This window comes from Cervus elaphus, chromosome 9 (assembly GCF_910594005.1).
Source record: "Cervus elaphus chromosome 9, mCerEla1.1, whole genome shotgun sequence".
In the NCBI taxonomy this organism is placed as follows: Eukaryota; Metazoa; Chordata; class Mammalia; order Artiodactyla; family Cervidae; genus Cervus; species Cervus elaphus.
Window position 1 is genome coordinate 108,137,821 of NC_057823.1, and position 24,933 is coordinate 108,162,753.

At 39.9% G+C, this 24,933-nt stretch overlaps 1 protein-coding gene across 4 annotated transcripts in view; it reads right to left on the reverse strand.

The window, feature by feature from the left end:
* Positions 1-1,567: 1,567 nt before the first annotated feature.
* Positions 1,568-24,933, reverse strand: part of TMEM232 (transmembrane protein 232) — a 272,688-nt gene continuing 249,322 nt past the window's right edge. For all 4 annotated transcript variants that reach the window (XM_043913765.1, XM_043913767.1, XM_043913768.1 and 1 more), the window contains 2 exons: positions 4,177-4,270; positions 1,568-2,190 (listed from right to left, as the gene is read on the reverse strand). In XM_043913765.1, the coding sequence (XP_043769700.1) occupies positions 1,912-2,190; positions 4,177-4,270 (373 nt within the window). In that variant the 3' untranslated portion in view covers positions 1,568-1,911. The remainder of the gene's footprint in view (positions 2,191-4,176; positions 4,271-24,933) is intronic.

Consider the following 24,933-nt stretch of genomic DNA (forward strand, 5'->3'; position numbering starts at 1 on the left):
TCTCTACAACCCAGAAGAAGATTACTACTTTAAACGGCACTGAGGGTTTGGTGATGCTGAGCATAGTGTGGAGAGAGGACGGTGGAAATCTGAGACCTTCATCCATAGCAGTGCGAGACTTCACTGAGTGTGCATGCTTAGCCGCTCAGTCGTGTCCAAGTCTTTGCGACCCCGGGGACTGAAGCCCGCCAGGCTCCTCTGTCCATGGGATTCTCCAGGCAAGAATGCTGGAGTGGGCTGCCATCTCCTTCAGGGGATCTTCCCGATCCGGGGACTGAACGTGTCTCAGGTACTGGCAGGCAGACTGCTTATTTCCAGTGCCACCTGGGAAGCCTGAGAGACTTCTGGGGAGAGAGTAAACAATTGGTGGAGGGAGAGTTTCGATGGGACAGGATTCTGAGAAGAGGTCTGGCTGGCCTTCAGGGAAGGGACTGAAGAGATTTCTTCCTCACACGTGAGAAAAGCAAAGCTTGATGGAAGTATTTGGAAAGGTGCCTTGGGAGATATTATTTCTGAGAACTTACATATTCTCTGTGTGAGGAGAGAAGGATGAGGAGCAACATAAGTTTGAATCAACTTTGAAGGAAATCAAAAGAAGAACACCCTTCCCTGCATCCATTTCTACTGCACATTATTGTTACCTTAAAGAATGATTTTATAAATTCACGTAGTGCAGGTCACAGACTTATGGCCCACATGTCAAATTTACCCCAAAAGGATGTGATTTTTTTTTAATTGGCTGCCAACATTTTGAAATTCAGTAACGTATTTTAAAAAAGACTGAGGGCATCTTTTTTAAAGACTAGATGATCCTACAACATGTTGCAGAGTGGAGTGAGATGGTGGCAAGTTTCTTAGATGGAGTAGATCCTCTATAGTCGATCACTAAATACGTGACCTTTCTGACCCAGAAGCCATTTGAGTTTGACATCCTGAAAACATCTGTCTTTTGAGCATGACTAAGTCACTTGTGCAAAACTGTGGTGGGGTTATTTATCATTTTTAGAAAAGTAGTGTAAAGTATCACAAGAGCCCCACTCTGTTACTCTACCCATAGACTGGGAGTGTCAGAAGAAGTGAAACAACATTTAAAAATGTCTCCTGATGGGATGAATCCCTCCAGTTAGGGCTTCTAAGACCATGCAAGTCCATTCTCATAACCTCACCTGGCAAAGTAAAATCACCATCACACAGAAGGCTCCCATGGTATCTCTTAGAGATTGCGTCATCCTGAGAGGACTGTCCCGGCCAGGTTTGTCTGTATACAGCAGTTGATTGCATTCAAGCTTCCCAGGTGGCGCTGGTGGTAAAGAACCTGCCTGCCAACGCAGGAGACATGAGAGACGTGGGTTCGATCCCTGGGTCGGGAAGATCCCCTAGAGGAGGGCCTGGCAACCCACTCCAGTATTCTTGTCTGGAGAATCCCATGGACAGAGGGGGCTGGCGGGCTATGGTCCATAGGGTTGCAGAGTCTGACACAACTGAAGCGACTTAATATGCACATATGCAAGCTTCTGACATGCGGTTTGACTTGGCATAGACTGACTATGAAACACAAACCCAAGCAGGGGACTTACATGTTTTATTAGTGTAACAGTTATGATAGGAGTACTGATTGATGTCCATCCCATTTTAAGAAATAGTTCTTATTTGTGACTCATTAATAATTTGCATAATCATTATATGCAATAATCGTGTCTATGTAACTCTTCAGTGAATTTCAACACTCTGAGAATCATTATGTGTATGATCACGAGATAAGAGTCACTTAGCTCTAGCCGCATTCTTGAAAACATTTAACTAGTAGTACAGGTCACACAAATGTGATTAAGTGCTAACTGTTCTTTTAGGACTAAGCTATGACTATTAAAGAACCTGCACCAAGATAAACTCCTTTCTAAGAAATTACATTTAATTACGAATTTTTTCCTGACCTGTAGCTTTCCTGGCCTCTTTCATGTAACGAATTTCTGGCATATGGACCTCAGTTGTAGGGGTCATTTTCTTTTCTAAGGAAACTTCTTCAGCCCTAGGGGGAAGCTCATAAGGTTTGGTTTGCTTGTGTAGCTTCTCTTCTCTTCTCTTCATTATTTCTCTGAAGCGATTTTGCTCCTGTAACTCCTTATCTTTCCGTTCTTCAGCCTCACATATCGCGTCTTCCTTCTGCCGCATCTTTTGCTCTTCCTGCCACTGTTACAGAGAGAAGGTATCGTTTACATGTGATGTACCACGAAAAAAGCCTATCGGTTCACTCAGGGCTTCAGTCATCACACTGCGGAGCAGCAGTGGTGTGCAAGGCACCTTGGCGGGGTGTCTGCCCTGATCCTCGCACGTCAGGGACACGTGATAAAACTCAGCCGGCTTGGCAGGGCAGTTAACCCGGCAGCTGTGTGTTTGGCTTTATTGTCAATTCTACAGACTCCACCTTCCCTCCCCCATTCAGGTTTGTAATTTTAAGCCCAGAAATTGAGCAATTATGAAAGATCGACCAGAAAAGTAGACTTACAGTCCAGAGATCTGGATTTGTATGTAGACTCAGTCATTTACTATCTTTAAAACCTTGAACAATTAACTGAATCATAAAGCTACATTCTTCTTATTGGTAAATGTTTTACAGACTTGTTGTAAGGATTAAATTAACCACTGTAAGAGCATTTGTAAAGTGTGCGATATTAGTACAAAGCACTATAGTTATAGTTATTTCAAAGGAAATGTATATAGATGAATACTTTTTAAAAATATGATATTCAGAGAAGCTTCGATAAACCTCTACAAGTTAATACTACCAGACTACTCTTTGATTAGGCCAGCCATAGATCAAACAGTTTGGACCCTATCTGTTCTCAAACATATTTTCCAGAAAGGATGGCTTTGCCTGTCTATAGAAAGACTGATGGTAGTGAATGCTTGCTGCTGCTGCTAAGTCGCTGCTTATACCCTTGGAAGGGAGAAAAGATGATGGCCCTTAGGAGGCATTTCCTAGCCTCCTCTCTATCACTCAAAGCAGTGTCCTCTGCCTCTTCAGGCCAATGTGTTTAATCACAGAGTGATTAAAGTCTTTTGACTCTTTCAAGGGTACAGAATGATAAGGCAAAAGATTTTTATTCTGTTACTAAAATGACACTATGTATGTGTGTATATATACACATTGGCAACTTGCTATCTTCTATAGTATAGTCCAGATAATTTAGTTGAAGTGAGTGGTAAAATTATAGTTGCTGCAACTTTTTGATAATGCCTTGTACATATGATATATTGGTTTAGCATAAATGTTGTTAGTGAATAAAATAGCAATACTATAGCTCTCATTTTGTAGTTCTAGGATATCATTAAGTTTTCAAACCACAATACTTGTGGCTATTGCTACAGTGGCTTAAGTACTGGCTGTGTGAATAAATAACTATTTAGTGGGATCAGTAAATGAAATAATCACTTATTCTTTCTCAAAATATCACTAATAAAAGGAATGTAAAAAAATCAACCATGGGAATATAAACACAATCTGAGAAATAATACACAACTGGTGATAAAATTAATTTAAACACATTCTACATAGTATTGAATCCCTATTATATTAAAAGAAAAAACAAAATATAATTATTCTACTTATATAAGTAACTCTATATAAGTAACTTATAAGTATGTAAGTAACTCTACTCCTAAAAAGAAGCAGTCATAAATGATTTGGGAAGAAATCACTGATTATATGGAGCTCAGCGGATTAAAACCTGTTCAGTGGCCTTGTTACTGCTTGTTTAACTGACACCAAAAACAGAATATTAAAGTCGTTCTAATACTTCAGGGGCAAAGAGTGGTCACTGAAAAACTGAGTCAGAATATTTTTGTTCTTTTATTAAAAATACAGAAGAAATCAGTGTTCAGTGTCCGACATTAGATTCCTATCACACACTCACAAAAATTGGTACTAATTCAGGAAACAGAATAAGGCTAGTATTTTATAAATGAAAGAAAAGCCAAAATTTCTGTAACCCAATGAAGGCACTGAGGTATATAGATAGTACAGTGAGATATAATTCAATTTGGCAAATCTCAATGAAAACTCAATCTACTTTTGAGTTCCATGATTACTGTTTCCATCTCAGAACTACACTTTCTGATTAAAAATGCCCTTACAGAGCAAGGCTTTTGCTGCTAGTTTAAGACAATCAAACTTACGTGATGGTCGATGATTCTTGCCAACTCTCTGTCCGCCCTGGTGAAGAAATCTGGATATGGAAACAAAGGAGCCTCTGCCGCAGAAGAATATTCCCTTCAAAAGAGCAAAGAACAGATCCAGTATCAGGTACAGATACTCCTCCCCAGGATACACAGATTTGCAAATCACCATTGTTAAGCATTTTGATTCTCTATTGCTAACATGGGAGACTTACTCTGTATAGAAAATTAAATATTAAACAGCCGGGAGCCTGAGCAGCGCAGACGGAGAAAGCGGCGTCAGCCCCTCCCGGCAGCGCCAGCCCGTCCCCGCAGGGCCAGCCCCTCCCCGCAGCGTCAGCCCCTCCCAGCAGCGCCAGCCCCTCCCGGCAGCGCCAGCCCATCCCCGCAGCGTCAGCCCCGCCCCGCAGCGTCAGCCCCTCCCAGCAGCGCAACGGAACTAGCTACCTGAATAAGAGTCCACCTCCGCCCGCCTGTGTCAGGGCGGAAATGAGGCTCTGAAGAGACCGGCAAACAGAAGCCAAATAAACAAAGGGAACCGCTTCAGAAGGGACTGGTGCAACAGATTAAAATCCCTCTAGAAAACACCGACTACACCGGAAGGGCCCTGTAGATATCGAGAAGTGTAAGCTGGAACGAGGAGCTATCTGAAACTGAGCCGAACCCACACTGACCGCAGCAGCTCCAGAGAAACTCCTAGATATATTTTTACTTTTTTTTTTTCTAAGTAAGGAAAAAAAAAAAAAATTTTTTTTTCTTTTTATATTTTTTCTTTTTTATTTTTTCTCTTTTATTTTCCTTTAAAATTCCCTATTACTCCCCCATTACTCCTTAACTTTCATTTACATAGATTTTTACGATTTTTTTAATTAGGGGGGAAAAAAAAATTTTTTTTTTCTTTCTTTCTTTTTTTTTTTTGTTTTTTGTTTTTTTTTCTTTTTTTTTTTTTTTTTTCTTTTTTTTCCTTTCCGTTTTCTCTTTTATTTCCTATTTTTCTTTTTCTCTTATTTCTTTTAAAGTCCTCTAGTACTCCTCTACTACTCTTCATTTTCACTTTCACTACACTATAACCTTACCAAAAAAAAAAAAAAAGAAGCCCTATCTTTAAACCGAAGATTATTCTCTCCCAATCTTGACTCTCTGTTTTCTACCTCAGAACACCTCTATTTCCTCCTTTCCCCTTCTCTTCCCAATCCAATTCTGTGAATCCTTGTAGGTGTCTGAGATACGGAGAACACTCTGGGAACAGACAGCTGCGTAGATCTGTCTCTCTCCTCTTGAGTCCCCCTTTTTCTCCTCCTGCTCATCTCTATCTCCCTCCTCCCTTTTCTCCTGTTCATGTAACTCTGTGAACCTCTCTGGGTGTCCCTAACAGGGGAGAATCTTTTCGCCATTAACCTAGAAGTTTTATTATCAGTGCTGTATAGTTGGAGAAGTCCTGAGACTACAGGAAGAATAAAACTGAAATCCAGAGGCAGGAAACTTAAGCCCCAAACCTGAGAACACCAAAAAACTCCTGACTACATGGAACTTTAAGCAATAAGTGACCGTCCAAAAGCCTCCATACCTACACTGAAACCAACCACCACCCAAGAGCCAGTAAGTTTTAGAGCAAGACATACCACGCAAATTCTCCAGCAACACAGGAACATAGCCCCGAATGTCAACATACAGGCTGCCCAAGGTGACACCTAACACATAGACCCATCTCAAAACTCATTACTGGGCACTCCATTGCTCTCCAAAAAGAAGAAATCAAGTTCCACGCACCAGTACACTGACGCAAGCTTCCCTAACCGGGAAACCTTGACAAGCCAATCGTCTAACCCCACCCACTGGGTAAATCCTCCACAATAAAAAGGAACCACAGACCTCCAGAATACAGAAAGTCCACTCCAGACACAGCAATCTAAACAAGATGAAAAGGCAAAGAAATACCCAACAGGTAAAGGAACATGAAAAATGCCCACCAAGTCAAACAAAAGAGGAGATAGGGAATCTACCTGAAAAAGAATTTAGAATAATGATAATAAAAATGATCCAAAATCTTGAAAACAAAATGGAGTTACAGATAAATAGCCTGGAGACAAAGATTGAAAAGATACAAGAATTGTTTAATAAAGACCTAGAAGAAATAAAAAAGAGTCAATTAAAAATGAACAATGCAATGAATGAGATCAAAAACACTTTGGAGGGAACCAAGAGTAGAATAACGGAGGCAGAAGATAGGATAAGTGAGGTAGAAGATAAAATGGTGGAAATAAATGAAGCAGAGAGGGAAAAAAGAAAAAAGGATCAAAAGAAATGAGGACAACCTCAGGGACCTCTGGGACACTGTGAAACGCCCCAACATTCGAATCATAGGAGTCCCAGAAGAAGAAGACAAAAAGAAAGGCCATGAGAAAATACTCGAGGAGATAATAGCTGAAAACTTCCCTAAAATGGGGAAGGAAATAGCCACTCAAGTCCAAGAAACCCAGAGAGTCCCAAACAGGATAAACCCAAGGCGAAACACCCCAAGACACATATTAATCAAACTAACAAAGATCAAACACAAAGAACAAATATTAAAAGCAGCAAGGGAAAAACAACAAATAACACACAAAGGGATTCCCATAAGGATAACAGATGATCTATCAATAGAAACCCTCCAGGCCAGAAGGGAATGGCAGGACGTCCTGAAAGTAATGAAAGAGAATAACCTACAACCTAGATTACTGTATCCAGCAAGGATCTCATTCAGATATGAAGGAGAACTCAAAAGCTTTACAGATAAGCAAAAGCTGAGAGAATTCAGCACCACCAAACCAGCTCTTCAACAAATGCTAAAGGATCTTCTCTAGACAGGAAATGCAGAAAGGTTGTATAAACGTGAACCCAAAACAACAAAGTAAATGGCAACGGGACCACACCTATCAATAATTACCTTAAATGTAAATGGGTTGAATGCCCCAACCAAAAGACAAAGATTGGCTGAATGGATACAGAAACAAGACCCCCATATATGCTGTCTACAAGAGACCCACCTCAAAACAAGAGACACATACAGACTAAAAGTGAAGGGCTGGAAAAAAATATTTCATGCAAATGGAGACCAAAAGAAAGCAGGAGTCGCAATACTCATATCAGATAAAATAGACTTTCAAATAAAAGCTGTGAAAAGAGACAAAGAAGGACACTACATAATGATCAAAGGATCAATCCAAGAAGAAGATATAACAATTATAAATATATATGCACCCAACATAGGAGCACCGCAATATGTACGGCAAACACTAACGAGTATGAAAGAGGAAATTAATAGTAACACAATAATAGTGGGAGACTTTAATACCCCACTCACAACTATGGATAGATCAACTAAACAGAAAATTAACAAGGAAACACAAACTTTAAATGACACAATGGACCAGCTAGACCTAATTGATATCTATAGGACATTTCACCCCGAAACAATCAACTTCACCTTTTTCTCAAGTGCACACGGAACCTTCTCCAGAATAGATCACATCCTGGGCCATAAATCTAGTCTTGGAAAATTCAAAAAAATTGAAATCATTCCAGTCATCTTTTCTGACCACAGTGCAGTAAGATTAGATCTCAATTACAGGAAAAAAATTGTTAAAAATTCAAACACATGGAGGCTAAATAACATGCTTCTGAATAACCAACAAATCATAGAAGAAATCAAAAAAGAAATCAAAATATGTATAGAAATGAATGAAAATGAAAACACAACAACCCAAAACCTATGGGACACTGTAAAAGCAGTGCTAAGGGGAAGGTTCATAGCATTACAGGCTTACATCAAGAAACAAGAAAAAAGCCAAATAAATAACCTAACTCTACACCTAAAGCAATTAGAGAAGGAAGAAATGAAGAACCCCAGGGTTAGCAGAAGGAAAGAAATCTTAAAAATTAAGGCAGAAATAAATGCAATAGAAACTAAAGAGACCATAGCAAAAATCAACAAAGCTAAAAGCTGGTTTTTTGAAAAAATAAACAAAATTGACAAACCATTAGCAAGACTCATTAAGAAACAAAGAGAGAAGAACCAAATTAACAAAATTAGAAATGAAAATGGAGAGATCACAACAGACAACACTGAAATACAAAGGATCATAAGAGACTACTACCAGCAGCTCTATGCCAATAAAATGGACAACTTGGATGAAATGGACAAATTCTTAGAAAAGTATAACTTTCCAAAACTGAACCAGGAAGAAATAGAAGATCTTAACAGACCCATCACAGGCAAGGAAATCGAAACTGTAATCAAAAATCTTCCAGCAAACAAAAGCCCAGGACCAGATGGCTTCACAGCTGAATTCTACCAAAAATTTAGAGAAGAGCTAACACCTACCTTACTCAAACTCTTCCAGAAAATTGCAGAAGAAGGTAAACTTCCAAACTCATTCTATGAGGCCACCATCACCCTAATTCCAAAACCTGACAAAGATGCCACAAAAAAAGAAAACTACAGGCCAATATCACTGATGAACATAGATGCAAAAATCCTTAACAAAATTCTAGCAAACAGAATCCAACAACATATTAAAAAAATCATACACCACGACCAAGTGGGCTTTATCCCAGGAATGCAAGGATTCTTCAATATCCGCAAATCAATCAATGTAATACACCACATTAACAAATTGAAAGATAAAAACCATATGATTATCTCAATAGATGCAGAGAAAGCCTTTGACAAAATTCAACACTCATTTATGATTAAAACTCTCCAAAAAGCAGGAATAGAAGGAACATACCTCAACATAATAAAAGCTATATATGACAAACCCACAGCAAGCATCACCCTCAATGGTGAAAAATTGAAAGCATTTCCCCTGAAATCAGGAACAAGACAAGGGTGCCCACTCTCACCACTACTATTCAACATAGTGTTGGAAGTTTTGGCCACAGCAATCAGAGCAGAAAAAGAAGTAAAAGGAATCCAGATAGGAAAAGAAGAAGTGAAACTCTCACTGTTTGCAGATGACATGATCCTCTATATAGAAAACCCTAAAGACTCTACCAGAAAATTACTAGAACTAATCAATGAATATAGTAAAGTTGCAGGATATAAAATTAACACACAGAAATCCCTTGCATTCCTATATACTAACAATGAAAAAACAGAAAGAGAAATTAAGGAAACAATACCATTCACCATTGCAACAAAAAGAATAAAATACTTAGGAGTATATCTACCTAAAGAAACAAAGGACCTATACATAGAAAACTATAAAACACTGATGAAAGAAATCAAAGAGGACACAAACAGATGGAGAAACATACCGTGTTCATGGATTGGAAGAATCAATATTGTCAAAATGGCTATTCTACCCAAAGCAATCTATAGATTCAATGCAATCCCTATCAAGCTACCAACGGTATTTTTCACAGAACTAGACCAAAGAATTTCACAATTTGTATGGAAATACAAAAAACCTCGAATAGCCAAAGTAATCTTGAAAAAGAAGAATGGAACTGGAGGAATCAACCTGCCTGACTTCAGACTCTACTACAAAGCCACAGTCATCAAGACAGTGTGGTACTGGCACAAAGACAGAAATATAGACCAATGGAACAGAATAGAAAGCCCAGAGATAAATCCACGGACCTATGGACACCTTATCTTTGACAAAGGAGGCAAGGATATACAATGGAAAAAAGACAACCTCTTTAACAAGTGATGCTGGGAAAACTGGTCAACCACTTGCAAAAGAATGAAACTAGAACACTTTCTAACACCATACAAAAAAATAAACTCAAAATGGATTAAAGATCTAAATGTAAGACCAGAAACTATAAAACTCCTAGAGGAGAACATAGGCAAAACTCTCTCCGACATAAATCACAGCAAGATCCTCTATGACCCACCTCCCAGAATATTGGAAATAAAAGCAAAACTAAACAAATGGGATCTAATGAAACTTAAAAGCTTTTGCACTACAAAAGAAACTATAAGTAAGGTGAAAAGACAGCCGTCAGATTGGGAGAAAATAATAGCAAATGAAGAAACAGACAAAGGATTAATCTCAAAAATATACAAGCAACTCCTGCAGCTCAATTCCAGAAAAATAAATGACCCAATCAAAAAATGGGCCAGAGAACTAAACAGACATTTCTCCAAAGAAGACATACAGATGGCTAACAAACACATGAAAAGGTGCTCAACATCACTCATTATTAGAGAAATGCAAATCAAAACCACAATGAGGTACCATTACACACCAGTCAGGATGGCTGCTATCCAAAAGTCTACAAGCAATAAATGCTGGAGAGGCTGTGGAGAAAAGGGAACCCTCTTACACTGTTGGTGGGAATGCAAACTAGTACAGCCACTATGGAAAACAGTGTGGAGATTCCTTAAAAAACTGGAAATAGAACTGCCATATGACCCAGCAATACCACTTCTGGGCATACACACTGAGGAAACCAGATCTGAAAGAGACACGTGCACTCCAATGTTCATCGCAGCACTGTTTATAATAGCCAGGACATGGAAGCAACCTAGATGCCCATCAGCAGATGAATGGATAAGGAAGCTGTGGTACATATACACCATGGAATTTTACTCAGCCGTCAAAAAGAATTCATTTGAACCAGTCCTAATGAGATGGATGAAACTGGAGCCCCTTATACAGAGTGAAGTAAGCCAGAAAGATAAAGAACATTACAGCATACTAACACATATATATGGAATTTAGAAAGATGGTAATGATAACCCTATATGCAAAACAGAAAAAGAGACACAGAAATACAGAACAGACTTTTGAACTCTGTGGGAGAAGGTGAGGGTGGGATGTTTCAAAAGAACAGCATGTATACTATCTATGGTGAAACAGATCACCAGCCCAGGTGGGATGCATGAGACAAGTGCTCGGGCCTGGTGCACTGGGAAGACCCAGAGGAATCGGGTGGAGAGGGAGATGGGAGGGGGGATCGGGATGGGGAATAAGTGTAAATCTATGGCTGATTCATATCAATGTATGACAAAACCCACTGAAATGTTGTGAAGTAATTAGCCTCCAACTAATAAAAAAATTAAAAAAAAAAAAAAAGAAAGAAAATGAAACATTAGTTTTTAGTTTCTATAAACCATTTGGGTTATTCAAACTGACAATTTTGAGGGTAAGGTATGGCATACAGAATGAGTACAAGAAGATAATAAAAAGGCAACCTCTCCTAGGAGATATAAATACTTTAGCTGGTCGGTAGTGAATGAGATGCTATGAAAGGCTTCAGGAAGTCTGAAATAGACTGTGCCCACTGGGGAGATGAACATGCCCATCTCCGTACACAGCCCCATGACCCTGAAAGCTCTGGTGGAATTCTAAGCCTAAGAATTTGATCTTAGATCTACCAAAAAAAATGCTATAACGTCAATATTTCTTTCAAGCCTTTGTATGACTAAGGGTGGAACTGTAGGAGACTTTAGAAACAGTTCAGTGGAAGTGCAGGCAGTACAAAGCTGGGCCCTTGACTGGTGGAGATTTAGCATTAAACATTCCACATCATAATTATATTATTGAATTTATTATCAAGAGACTATTGTGAGTGCAGAAATATGTTATGCAACAAAATGGTGGTGAGAATATGGTTTTGAAGGAGAGAAAGTAGGTTTAAAGGAGAAGCTCTTGGGAAAGGGTCTATGAAGAGATATAGCTGGTGAAAATTTCCATATTCAGAAAGCCTGATCAGTTTTTAAGACTATAATGTCTAGTAAGCACTTTTTCAAGTTGCTGCCTCTAACCTTTGTGGCATCCTTCTCTCCTATCACTGGGTTGCTTGATGCCGCACTAGACGTTTCTCAAATCCTTCCACTTATCTTCATCTCCACTATTATTTTCCTTATCTAAACAATTATCTCTTACCTGGACTAAGGCCTCCTTGTTTATAATCTCTGCATCCATCATGCCTTACTCTTTTTATTCTTGTCTCGATAGAGTAGCCAGAATTTTTTTTTCAAAATACAAAATGGATCACGTCAATCCCTGGCTTCAAACTCTTCAGTAAATCCCCAGTAGCTTTAGAATGAAGATTACATCTCTTGGGACTTCCTGGTGGCCCAGTGGCTAAGACTCCATGCTCCCAATGCAGGGGACCTGGGTTCAATCCCTGGCTGGGGAACTAGATCCCACATGCTGCAACGAAAAATAAGATCCTGCATGCTGCAACTAAGACCTGGCACAGCCAAATAAATAAAACTAGTTATATATTTTTTTAAAGATTGTATTTCTTGTTGAAGAAGGCTGAAATAAACTGTGCATTTGTTGCATGGCTTCTCCAGACTTACTTCTCTCCCTTATTGGCCGAGGCCCATGCATTCGTAACACACGGGCTTTCTTGCAGTCGCTGTGATGTGTTCTGCTCCACGCTACCTACTATTGTTTATTTGTGCATGCTGTCGCCCCTTTCTGCAACGTCCTTTCCCTCCTCTTCCTCTCTGCTGCAGTGCTCAGTTCAGTTCAGTCGCTCAGTCGTGTCTGACTCTTTGTGACCCCATGGACTGCAGCACATCAGGCCTCCCCAGCCATCACCAACTCCCAGAGTCTACCCAAACTCATGTCCATTGAGTCGGTGATGCCATCCAACCATCTCATCCTCTGTCGTCCCCTTCTCCTCTCACCTTCAATTTTTCCCAGCATCAGGATCTTTTCCAATGAATCAGCTCTTCACATCAGGTGGCCAAAGTATTGGAGTTTCAGCTTCAGCATCAGTCCTCCCAGTGAACACTCAGGACTGATTTCCTTTAGGATGGACTAGTTGGATCTCCTTGCAGTCCAAGAGACTTTCAAGAGTCTTTTCCAACACCACAGTTCAAAAGCATCAAGTCTTCAACACTCAGCTTTCTTTATAGTCCAACTCTCACATCCATACATGACGACTGAAAAAACAAATGCCTTGACTAGACGGACCTTTGTTGGCAAAGTAATGTCTCTGCTTTTTAATATGCTGTCCAGGTTGGCCATAATTTTCCTTCCGATGAATGAGCGTCTTTTAATTTCATGGCTGCAGTCACTATCTGCAGTGATTTTGGAGCCCAAGAAAATAAAGTCAGCCACTCTTTCCACTGTTTCCCCATCTATTTACCATGAAGTGATGGGACCAGATGCCATGATCTTAGTTTTCTGAATGTTGAGCTTTAAGCCAACTTTTTCACTCTCCTCTTTCACTTTCATCAAGAGGCTCTTTAGTTCTTCTTCACTTTCTTCCATAAGGGTGGTGTCATCTGCATATCTGAGGTTGTTGATATTTCTTCCAGCAATCTTGATTCCAGCTTGTGCTTCATCCAGCCCAGCATTTCTCATGATGTACTCTGCATATAAGTTAAATAAGCAGGGTGACAATATACAGCCTTGATGTTCTCCTTTTCTTATTTGGAACCAGTCTGTTGTTCCATGTCCATTTCTAACTGTTGCTTCCTGACCTGCATACAGATTTCTTAGGAGGCAGGTCAGGTGATCTGGTATTACCATCTCTTTCAGAATTTTCCACAGTATATTGTGATCCACATAGTCAAAGGCTTTGGCATAGTCAATAAAGCAGAAATAGATGTTTTTCTGGAACTCTCTTGCTTTTTCAATGATTCAGCGGATGTTGGCAATTTGATCTCTGGATCCTCTGCCTTTTCTAAAACCAGCTTAAACGCCTGGAAGTTCACGGTTGACATATTGCTGAAGCCTGGCTTGGAGAATTTTGAGCCTTACTTTGCTAGCGTGTGAGATGAGTGCATTAACTAGCTGCAGTGCTAGTTAATGCTCACTTATCCTTCCTCTTCTCAGTTCAAGCCCAGTCGCCACAGCTATCAACCCATCATGGCCTTTCCTTCATCAAACTTATCTCAGTTGTAACTTCACATTTATCTGTGTGCCTGTATGAGTTTTATTTTCTTGACTAAATATGAGCTGCGTGATTGTGGACACTGTTGTTTGCTAGTCACTGTCTCCACAGTGCCCAACCCAGGCCATAAAGATAAGTCTACCACACAACGCTCTATGTCAGCAGAGCGGTGCCCAGTACAGTGAGAAGACGGCAGTCTCAGGAGGTAAGTCATCAGGGTAGAGCTAATAACAGGGATTCATAGGAAAACAACTCATGTGACAGGTGAGCAGGGAAAATATATGCACATAGATGGTTTGGCAATATTTAAGCCCATTCCATAGGTTGCCTTTTCATGTTTGTTTCTTTTGCTGTGTAGAAGCTTTTTAGTTTCTTGTACTCCTGCTTGTTGATTTTAGTGTCAACTTCATAAAATCATTGCTAAGACCAATGTCAAGATATTTTCCCCTATGCTTTCCACTAGGAATTTTACAGTTTCAGTTCTTACATCTATGACTTAAGTCCATTTCAGATTAGCTTTTGTGAGTGGTATGAGATAGGGGACAGATTGCATTTTTTTACAAGTGAATATTCAGTTTTCCTAGCACCAGTTATTGAAGACACTCTTTTCCCCAGTGAGTATTCCTGGCCCCCTTGTCAAACATTAGTTACCCATATACCAGTGAATTTATCTCTGGGCTCTTCCTTCTGTTCCATCTGTCTCTGGGTCTGTTTACGCCAGCACCATACAGTTTTGATTACTTTGATTACTGTGTGTTAGTTGCTCAGTCATGTCTGACTCTTTCCAACCCAGTTGACTGTAGCCCACAAGGCTCTTCTATCCATGGAATTATCCAAGTGAGAATACTTGAGTGGGTTGTCATTTCCTTCTCCAGGGGAACTTCCCAACCCAGGGATTGAACCCAGGTCTCCTACATTATAGGCAGATTCTTTACTATGTGAGCTACCAGGGAAGCTTGATTACTACAGCTTTATTATACATTTTGATATCGGGAAGTGTGAGGCCTCCAGTTTCATTCTTTCTTGGGACTGCTTGAACTAATTGAGGTCTTTTGGGGTTTCATACAAATTTTGGAATTGTTTTTTCTATTTCTGTGAAAAATGTTATTGAAATTTTGATAGAGATCACACTGAAGGTATAGATCACTTCAGCTTGTAGGAACATTTTAACAATATTAAAATCTTCTGATTTATGAGCATAGGGTATCTTTCAGTTTGTGTCTTCAATTTCCTTCATCACTGAATTCAAGTGATGCCAGCCCAGAACTGTCATCTCCGTAGTCAAATTTATTCCTGAGCATTTCATTCTGTTTGACAGCATTATTGAAAGATTGCTTTCTTTATTTCTTTTAAGTTAGATCATTGTCAGTGTCTAGAAAAGCAGCTGATTTTTGTATGTTCATTTTTTTTTTTTAATCCTACAACTGTACTGAATTCATTTAACAGTTTTAACTCGGTGGGCTCTTTTGGGTTCTCTCTATGTAAAATCACATCACTTGCAAAACTATTAAATTCTTTCTACTACCTAACTGCTATCACTGGGAATTTCAGTACTGTTTTTAAGTATAAACAGTGAGGGGGGCGTCTTTCTCTTATTTCTAATATCAAAGGGAAAACTTTCAGCTTCTCACCACTGAGTAAAATCTTAGCTGTGGGAATATTGTTTATGTCCTTCGTTATGTTGAAGCATGTCCCTTCCATACCTAATTTGTTGAGAGTTTCTAATCATGAAGATGTAATATAATCACATTTACTGAAATAATCATATGGTTTTAATCTTTCATTCTATTAATGTGGTGTACCACATTTATTGATTTCTGTGTTTTGAATCACTCTTGCATTCAAGGGGTAAATCCCACATGATCATGGTTTATGAGCCTTCTAAAGTGTCCATTTTTTGGAAAATTTGTATTTATTTTTAAATTAAAAAAATCATTGATATATTTGATGCACAATATTATATAATAGGTTATAATAGATTTATAATTTTAAAGGTTATACTCCATTTATAAATACTGATATTTCCTTTATTAGATAATATATCCTTGTTGCTTATTTTATACAAATTAGTTTATACCTCCTTATCCCCTATTCCTATCCTGTCCCGCCCCCTTCCCTCTTCCTATTGGTAACCACTAGTTCATCCTCTATATCTGTAAGTCTCTTTCTGTTTTGTTATATACACTAGTTTATTGTATTTTTTAGATTCCACATATAAGTGATATCATAAAGTATTTGTCCTCCTCCGTCTGACTTGTTTCACTTAGGATAAGCTCCTCCAAGTCAGTCCATGTTGCACATGGAAAAGCTTCATTCTTTTATGGCTGAGTAGTGTTCCACTGTGCATCTATACCACACTTCCTTCATCCCTTCCCCTGTTGATGGATGTTTAGGTCGCTTCCATATCTTGGCAATCGTCAATAACGCTGCAGTGAACATTGGGGTGATGCTTTTTATTAGTGCTTTTCCCCGTTTGGATATGGACCTATGGGTGGAACTGCTAGGGCACATGGCAGTTCCCTTTTTAGTTTTTTGAGAAATACCCATACTGTTTTCCACAGTGGCCACACCAGTGCACATTCTCAATAAAGGTGAAAACAGCGTCTGAGGGGCCCCCTTTCTCCACATCCCTGTTAACATTTGGTATCTGTGTTCTTTTTGGAGAAAGCCATTCTGGCAAGGGTGAGGTGATATCTCATTGTGATTTCAATCTGCATTTTCCATATGATTAGTGATGTTGAGCATCTTCTCATGTGCCTGTTGGCCATCTGTGTGTCCTCTTTGGGAAAAAAACAACAACAACAAAAACAACATCTATTCAGATCTTCTGCCCTTTTTAGAAACAGAGCTGTTTATTGTTTTTGATGTTGAGTTGTATGAGCTGTTTATAGATTCTGGGTGTTAACCCGTTATTGGTCATGCCATTTATATATATATTTCCCCATTTAGCAGGGTTTTTTTGTTTTGTTTTGTTGATGGTTGCCTTTTTTTGTGCAAAAACTATTAAATAGGTCACAGTTGTTTATTTATTTTGCTATAGCAGAAAGATCCTCCCAAAATGTCAAAACGGGTCAGCCTATGTATTGCTCTAAGAATTTTTGGTCCTACATTTAGAACTTCAATTTTTACACTTAGGTGTTTAATCCATTTTGAGTTTATTTTTGTATATAGTGTTAGAGAATGTCCTACTTTCATTCTTTTACATGTAGCTATCCATCTATCCCAGCACTACTTTTTAAAGATACTTTATCCTCCATTGTATATCCATAACTGTTTGTCATAGATTAATCTCCTATAAGTGTGTGAACATTTCTGGACTCTCTTCTGTTCCATTCATCCATGTGTCTGTTTTTGGGCCAGTAACATACTGGTTTGCTTATGAGGCAAAACTTCTTCTTTTCTCAAGATTGTTTTACCTTTTTGGGGTCTTTCATGTTTCTGCATACATTTTGAAATTATTCGTTCTAGTTATGTGAAAAATGCCCCTAGTATTTTGATAGGGATTGCCCTGAATCTGTGGACTGCCTTGGGTAATTTGGCCATTGTAACAAAATTAATTCTTACAATCCAAGAACATGGTTTATCTTCCCATCTTTTTATGCTGTCTTCAATTTCTATCATCATTGCCTTAAACACTTTTCTGGCTATAGGTCTTTTAACCTCCTTATGTAGGTTTCTGTCTTGGTATTTTATTACTCTGATGTGATAGTAAATGGGATGGTTTCCTTAATTTTTCTGATAGTTCACTGTTAGTGTATAGCAATGCATCACATTTCTGTGTATTAATTTTGTATTCTGCAATGTTTATTGAATTCATTGATGAGCTGTGGTGACTTTAGGATTTTCTATGTATAGCATCATGTCATCTGCAAACAATGATGGTTTTGCTTTCCAATGTGGATTCCTTTTATATCTTTTTTACTTCTGATTACTGTGGCTAGGGCTTATCTTTTGTGTATCTACTGTAGGTTTTTGTTTTGTGGTTACCATGGGACTTGTATAAAGTATATCATTATTATAATAATATAGGTTGATAACCTTATCTCAGTTGCTTACAAAAATTGGCTCTTAAATAGAACTGTCCATTAATACTCCAGGAGCATTTTTCCCAATTCCATTTTAACCCATTCTTAGGAAGCATAAATCATTTTTTAGGAAACATGAATGTATCATGTCCTCAGAGACACACTTAAACATAATTTTCTTTTTTTAAAATTTTTTATTTTTTTTAAACATAATTTTCATACTCACAACCCAACTTAATCATATTAAATCTGTCACACATCTTTAAAGCAGGAGGTTTAAAAGTAATTTTCTGGGCACATGAATGAAAATTTTTTTAACTTAATGTTAATTTTTCATATTGGAAGAGTGATTGCTTCAAGTAGCAAATTGCATCTAAGTGTGCTTGGACCATTATATTTATTTTCTTTCACCATAATTAGCTTGCCCAAATAACAGAGCCTCAAGATCACAGCTTCCTATAGGGACAGGATTTAAAGCACAGATATTTACAAGAAAGTTTCCAAAATTAAAAGAAAAACAAAACAACTAACATCAAATAAATCTCCTTGGCTACTTTTAAAAAGTAGGTTACTAAAGAAAGAGTTTGTTCTCAACTTGACTATAACCATCACTTGGGCCCATGTTAAAAATATGTGGAACCTATTGAATTGCTATTGCTTTGTAGTTCCTGCATTTTTAAATACCCTGTGGATATTGTCTGCTAAGTGAGAGTTAAAAAAATTGTTCTGCTCTCACCCATCCAACACCTTCATCCTGGGTAGTGATCCCGTTTCTTCCAGGCATGAAGAACTGCCAGTCAAGGAAGGCTCCAGGGTCCTTAGGCTTCTGCCATTCCTAATGATGTCGTCTGTCTCAGACATCAGATTCTACCGTTTCAGTCTCATTTTCCCTTGTCAGCCAGACTATCGATCTAGTAGTTCCCATACACACTGCATGCTGGAAAGTTTTAGGTGTCACTTTCACATTGAATAGAGCTTACAGTGCAACTAAGGAACTCAAAGCCATGGATTTTTAATTTCTTCTCAGTTCATTGAGTTAAAATGGACATGTTAACTTAAACAATTCTTCCTGCATTTCCAAATAAAATATTTTGCAGGATAGTGAGCCATGGATGGCCCTCTGCCACCCCAGCATTGTGGAATCATCTTCTATTTCAACTTGTCCACAATCTCCTAAATCAATTTAGTCACTAGAGTCTGGAGTCTTGCCACTAATCTAATTTTGGACACTTAATCTGTGTGATTATCACAACAGAACTGTGATGTGATTGACTGAAAGTTTCCAAAAGACAGCAAAACAAGATCAAAAATCTTTAAGGACAGCTTATAGAAACTTATGGAGATGATTTCACAAAGCAGGGGAAAACACAGCATGCCCCAAGGCAGAGAGAGATTCCAGAAAACCTTTAAAACCAATCTGGAAGGATGAGTATGAGTTAGTGTAGTGTGATTTAGAATAAAGTTTCCTAAAACTTAACTGAGTCTCAAAGAGCCCTTTCAGGGACATAGGTTGGATGGAGAATAGGTGATTACTTCAGTTCTGAACATGTTACATTTAAGTGTCTTCTTACACCAGCTGGAACCTGCTGGGCTCCCATCACAGTCATCCTGGGAATACTCCTGACCACTGTCCTCTGTCAGGGCCAGTGTTTTCTGAACTCAATGTTCTCTGTTTCTTACCCCTGATTGATCCCTTCATTTGGGAGGAGACTCTTAAGAAGGTGATGAATAGAAGGTAACTAATATGAAAATGCATTTATTCTACCCTTATATTTAATAACGTAACTTCATGGACTGTAGCCTGCTAGGCTCCTCTGTCCAGGAAATTCTTGCCAGAATACTGGAGTGGGTAGCCTTTCCCTCCTCCAGGGGATCTTCCCAACCCAGGGATTGAACCCAGGTCTCCCACATTGCAGGCAGACTCTTTACCGTCTGAGCCACCAGGGAAGCCTAAATATTTAATACATTGTGGCAGGGATAAATTCATATGTCATTTGTTATTTGAACTCTACCCAAACTAACTAATAGCATACAGTTTGATAAAGTTTTACATGAAATCTTATCTATTTCCAAACATTATAAACCAAATATATTTAAACATCAACAGATACTTCTTATCCCAGAGGAGGTATTCTGTCCCTCAGTGCACTGGGGAGCTGATCCACTGCCTTCTAGGCTCTGAGGCTGGCTTTTATGGCATCTGAGGCCATCCAGATTCCCAAGCATTTGTGTAGCCTGTTTATTCTTTCTGAAACTGTATGATTTATTTATTGCTAATTTTCTTAATAGACAAATGCTGAAATCACAATTAACAAAACAAATGTTTACTTCTTGCTTCTGTAAACTCTGATATAATTCATTAGGAGTTCTCCATCTGGTGACCCGGGAACTCAGGGTCTTTTCATCGTGTAATGCCACCATCTCAATATATAGCTTTCAAGTTCACTTTGATAAGAGAAAGACTTGAGAGGAAAGAGGCTAGTTTTTAATTGCTTTGGCAATTAAATTGAATTGTGTCACTTCTGCTCATGGTACTTGGCAAAAAACAAGTGATTCAAACCCAGGGTTTCTAAATTTTGACCATACTGACATTCGGACTAGATACATTATTTTGCTGGGCTGGGGGGGGGGAGCAGCTCGGGGGGGGGGGGGGGCTGTCCTATACATTGTAGGATATTTAGCAACACATCTGGCTTTGTCCACTAGATAGCACTGACACTCTCGACTTGTGACAAGTTGAGTGTTAACACTGCCAGGGTCTCCTGGGAGGCAAAATCACTCCTGGTTAAGAATCACTACTCATCTAACTGCAAGAAAGTCTTCTGGGAAAAATAAAGAAACACATGAAATGTTTTATGATTGCTAATGGTTCTCTCTTATCACAGGAAGTTTTAAGCTTCTTTTTTCCTTAGTTTTTCAATTTTCACAAAGAAGAGTGTGACAGATTTCAAAGAAGGTCCCCAGTAGTCCCCGCCTCCTAGTACTCATGCCCCGTGTGTATCTCTCTTGAGTATGCCACTGACACAATGACTTGTTTCTAACCAACAGAATATGACAAAGTTAATGAGATATCACTCCTGTGATTAGATGTGATTTTTGTCTTACTGGAAAATTCTCCTTTGCCTTCTTGGCATTTATGCTTTGGCAAATGATGTTGCCATATTGGAGAGGTCTACAAGACAAGAGCTAAGGATGGTCTGTGTCCAGAAGGCTGCAAGTTGTTGAGATGCTAATCTAGTAACCCACAAGGAACTAAATCCTGCCTAATTTGTGAGTAATCTTGGAAGTTGAGTCTTCCCTGCTTTGCCTGCAGATGAAACCCTAGTCTTGACCAGCACTCTGATGGCAGCCTTGTGAGAGATTCTGAAACAGTAAACCCAGCTAAGTTATTAATACGTCTGGATTCCTGACCCAATGAAACTGTGAGATAATGTAGTTTTGTTTTGTTTTCTGCATAGTCATTTATTATAGAGCAATAACTAACGGGCTTCCCAGGTGGCACTAGTGGTAAGGAATCTGCCTGCCAATGCAGGGGACGTAAGAGACACTGGTATGATCCCTGGGTCAGGAAGATCCCTTGGAGGAGGAAATAGCAACCCACTCAGGTATTCTTGCTGGGAAACTCCATGAACAGAAGCCTGGCGGGCTACAGTCCATGGGGTCACAGAGTCAGACACGACTGAGCATCTGAGCACCAATGATAACTAATATGGGCTTCCCAGCTGGCACTAGCGGTAAAGAACCCACCTGCCAATGCAGGACACATAAGAGGAGCAGGTTCTATCCCTGGGTCGGGAGGATCCCCTGGGAGGACATGACAATCCACACCACTGTTCTTGCCTGGAGAATCCCATGGATGGAGGAGCCTGGTGGGCTACACTGCACAGGGCTGCAAAGAGTTGGACATGACTGAAGCGACTTAGCATGCAAACAATGATAACTAATACAAAATGCCTTATGGTAAGCCTTTCCAAATTTATTTTTTGAGCACTATTTGGGCCACTTAAATGTATAAATGTGGGTTTAATTTTTCAAATTTCATTGATAAATAAGTCTCCTGTGTCTTCTTTATATCTCCTCCATGCTCAGGACTCCCTTTATTCAAATGTTAGACCTCCAGAATTGTGTTTTTAATTTTATCTTTTTGTTCCCATTTTTCCTCTTTGTCTTTATTATACTTTCTAGAGATTCCATAAACTTTATCTTCCAAACCTTCTGTTGAATTTTAGCTTCCATTATTACATTTTTAATTTCTGAGAATAGTTTCTTTCTCATACTGCTCTTTTTCTATAGCCTCCCTTTTTCATGGATGAAAACATTTTCATTTATTTCTCAGAAGATAATTATTATAGATTTCTAAAAAAATTTTCCTTCTATCATTTTGCACTGTTTCAGTATTCTTTGAGTGACTTTACATTTTATTTATTTCAGTCCCTGTCTATTATACTGGAGTTTGTTTTTCAAATATTTGGTTTATCTTATGTATCTATCATATTTTAACAGCTTTACTGAGGTAAAAATAGCAAATAATAAGGTGTGTGTGCTGTGTGTGTTCTAAGTCATTTCAGTTGTGTCTGACCTTTTGCAACCCCATGGACTCTAGCCCGCCAGGCTCCTCTGTCCACAGTAATTCTCCAGGAAAGAATACTGGGGTGGGTTGCCATTTCCTTCTCCAAAATAATTTGATACACTATGATATATATATATTATGCCCATGGAACCATCACTATTTTTGAGAAAATTAACCATCATTCCCCAAATATTCCTCATGCCCCTTCTCTCAATTATTTATGACAAAAGGCAAAATAGTAAAAAGGCAAGGGGAAGCTATGGATGGGTTGTTGAGGCTTATTAATTAATGGACCTCATCATGCAGGGATTGGGAAGTGATTATATTAATGATCTTTTACTGAATAACAAATTACCCCTAAATAAGCAGCTTAAAGCAACAAACACCCATCATTTCCGTTTTTCTAGGTCAGGGATTTGGGCCTGGCCTTTGGCTCAGGGTCTCTCAACAGGCCGCTGATCAAGATGCTGGCAGAGGCTGCAGAAAGCTCCTGCAGGGGGAGGGTCCGCCTCCAAGCAGATTCCTGAGGGCTGGTGAGCCTCAGTCCTCAATGCTGCTGGCTTCTTGACACTTAAGAAGCTCGCTGGGACGACGTGGTAGTTCATTCCCCTCAGGTTTAGACAGCGTGAGAGAGAGAGTCTCTAAGACAGAAGCCCCTGTCTTTTGTAACCTAATCTTGGACATGACATCTCCTTACTTCTGCCGTACTCTGTTCATTGCAAGTGAATCACCAAGTCCAGCCCACACTCTAGAAAAAAGAAGCAGGCACACTCCCGTGCTCTGACGGCAGCCGCTGCGTCTGTGAGCGGGGTCTGGCCGCCACTGCGGCTGCGTGGGACTGCGCCGTACGCGTCCGCCCCGCGGCCGGGCCAGAAGCCGAAGGTCAGTTTGCGACTTCCGGGCACGTGAACCGGAAGCCTCTGGAGGGCTGCTGTTCTGCCTGGCGTGCTAGGTGACCCTGGATTAAATTATCATGAGGGAAAATATTAGGAGGCAGGACACAAGAGGCATAGAAGGACTCGAGTGAACCTCCTCTCAGGAAAATGCCAACCTCACGACTAACTTCTGAGGAACCACTGACAAAGACTCAGAACTACCTAAAAAGGCATTCTGCGCCCAAGGAGCCCCGATGAATCAGAGGTGCGTTCTCAGCCCCACATCAGGCCCCTCAGCCTGCCATCTGACGTCAGAAGGAGGAGGAGCCCCCAGAGCATCTGGCTTTGAAGGCCTCGGGGCTCCAGTGGGAGCTCCAGGGACCGGGGGACAGACGCCACTCTAGGGGAGCACATAGATGTCACATACGCCGAGACGGACGCAGGGCAAAGCACTGGGACTCCTCAGGAGCCACGGCTGAACCGACCGCAGGGCTTGGGGGTTTCTCCAGGGTAGGCAGACGTCCGCGGTGGCTGACTGTGGAGGCAAGGAAGACAGTGACGGAGGCCCCCAGAACATTCATCTTCATGAGCTCTCCTGAGGTCACCACTTGGGCCCCATCCAAAGCCTGCAAGCTCCAGTGCTGGGATACCTCAGGCTGAACAACGAACAGGGTGAAACCACAGCCCCATCTATTAGGAGGCATGAAGCTGTCCTGATCCCATAGCCGTCTATAAACACACAGCTTGACATGACCCTGCCAACAAAGGAATGCTCTCGTGCTTCTGCACGTCCATCAGCCAGTGGACAGACACTAGTCCCTCCTGCCAAGGAAGCCTGCACCAGCCTCTGGACCAGCTTCACACACCAGCGGGGCAGACACTGAAAACAAGAACTGCAGTTCTGCAGCCTGTGGAGCGGAGACCACAAACAAACAAAGTTAGACAAAAGGATGGCAGAAAAATATGTTCCAGATGAAGAGTGAAGATAAAACCCCCAAAGAACAGCTAAGCGAAGTGGAGATGGACAATCTACCTGAAGAAGAATTCAGAGTAATGATACTGAAGATGACCCAAGATCTTGGAAAAATAATAAAGGAACAGACTAAGAGGATATAAGAAATGTCAAAGTCTCTGGTTCAAGCCCAGGTTTCAGCAGCTATGTTTGACCATCCCTGGTGGCTCAGATAGTAAAGAACCTACCTGCAATGCAGGAGACCTGGGTTCCATCCCTGGGTTGGGAAGATTCCCTGGAGAAGGGAATGGCTACCCACTCCAGTATTCTTGACTAGGCAGTATCATGCATGGAGGAGCCTGGAGGGCTATAGTCTGTGGAGTCACAAAGAGTTGGACACGACTGAGTGACTAACACACACCAAAGCTTTAAAGAACAAACAGATAAACAATAACTGAAATGAAAAATACACTAGAAGAAATCAAT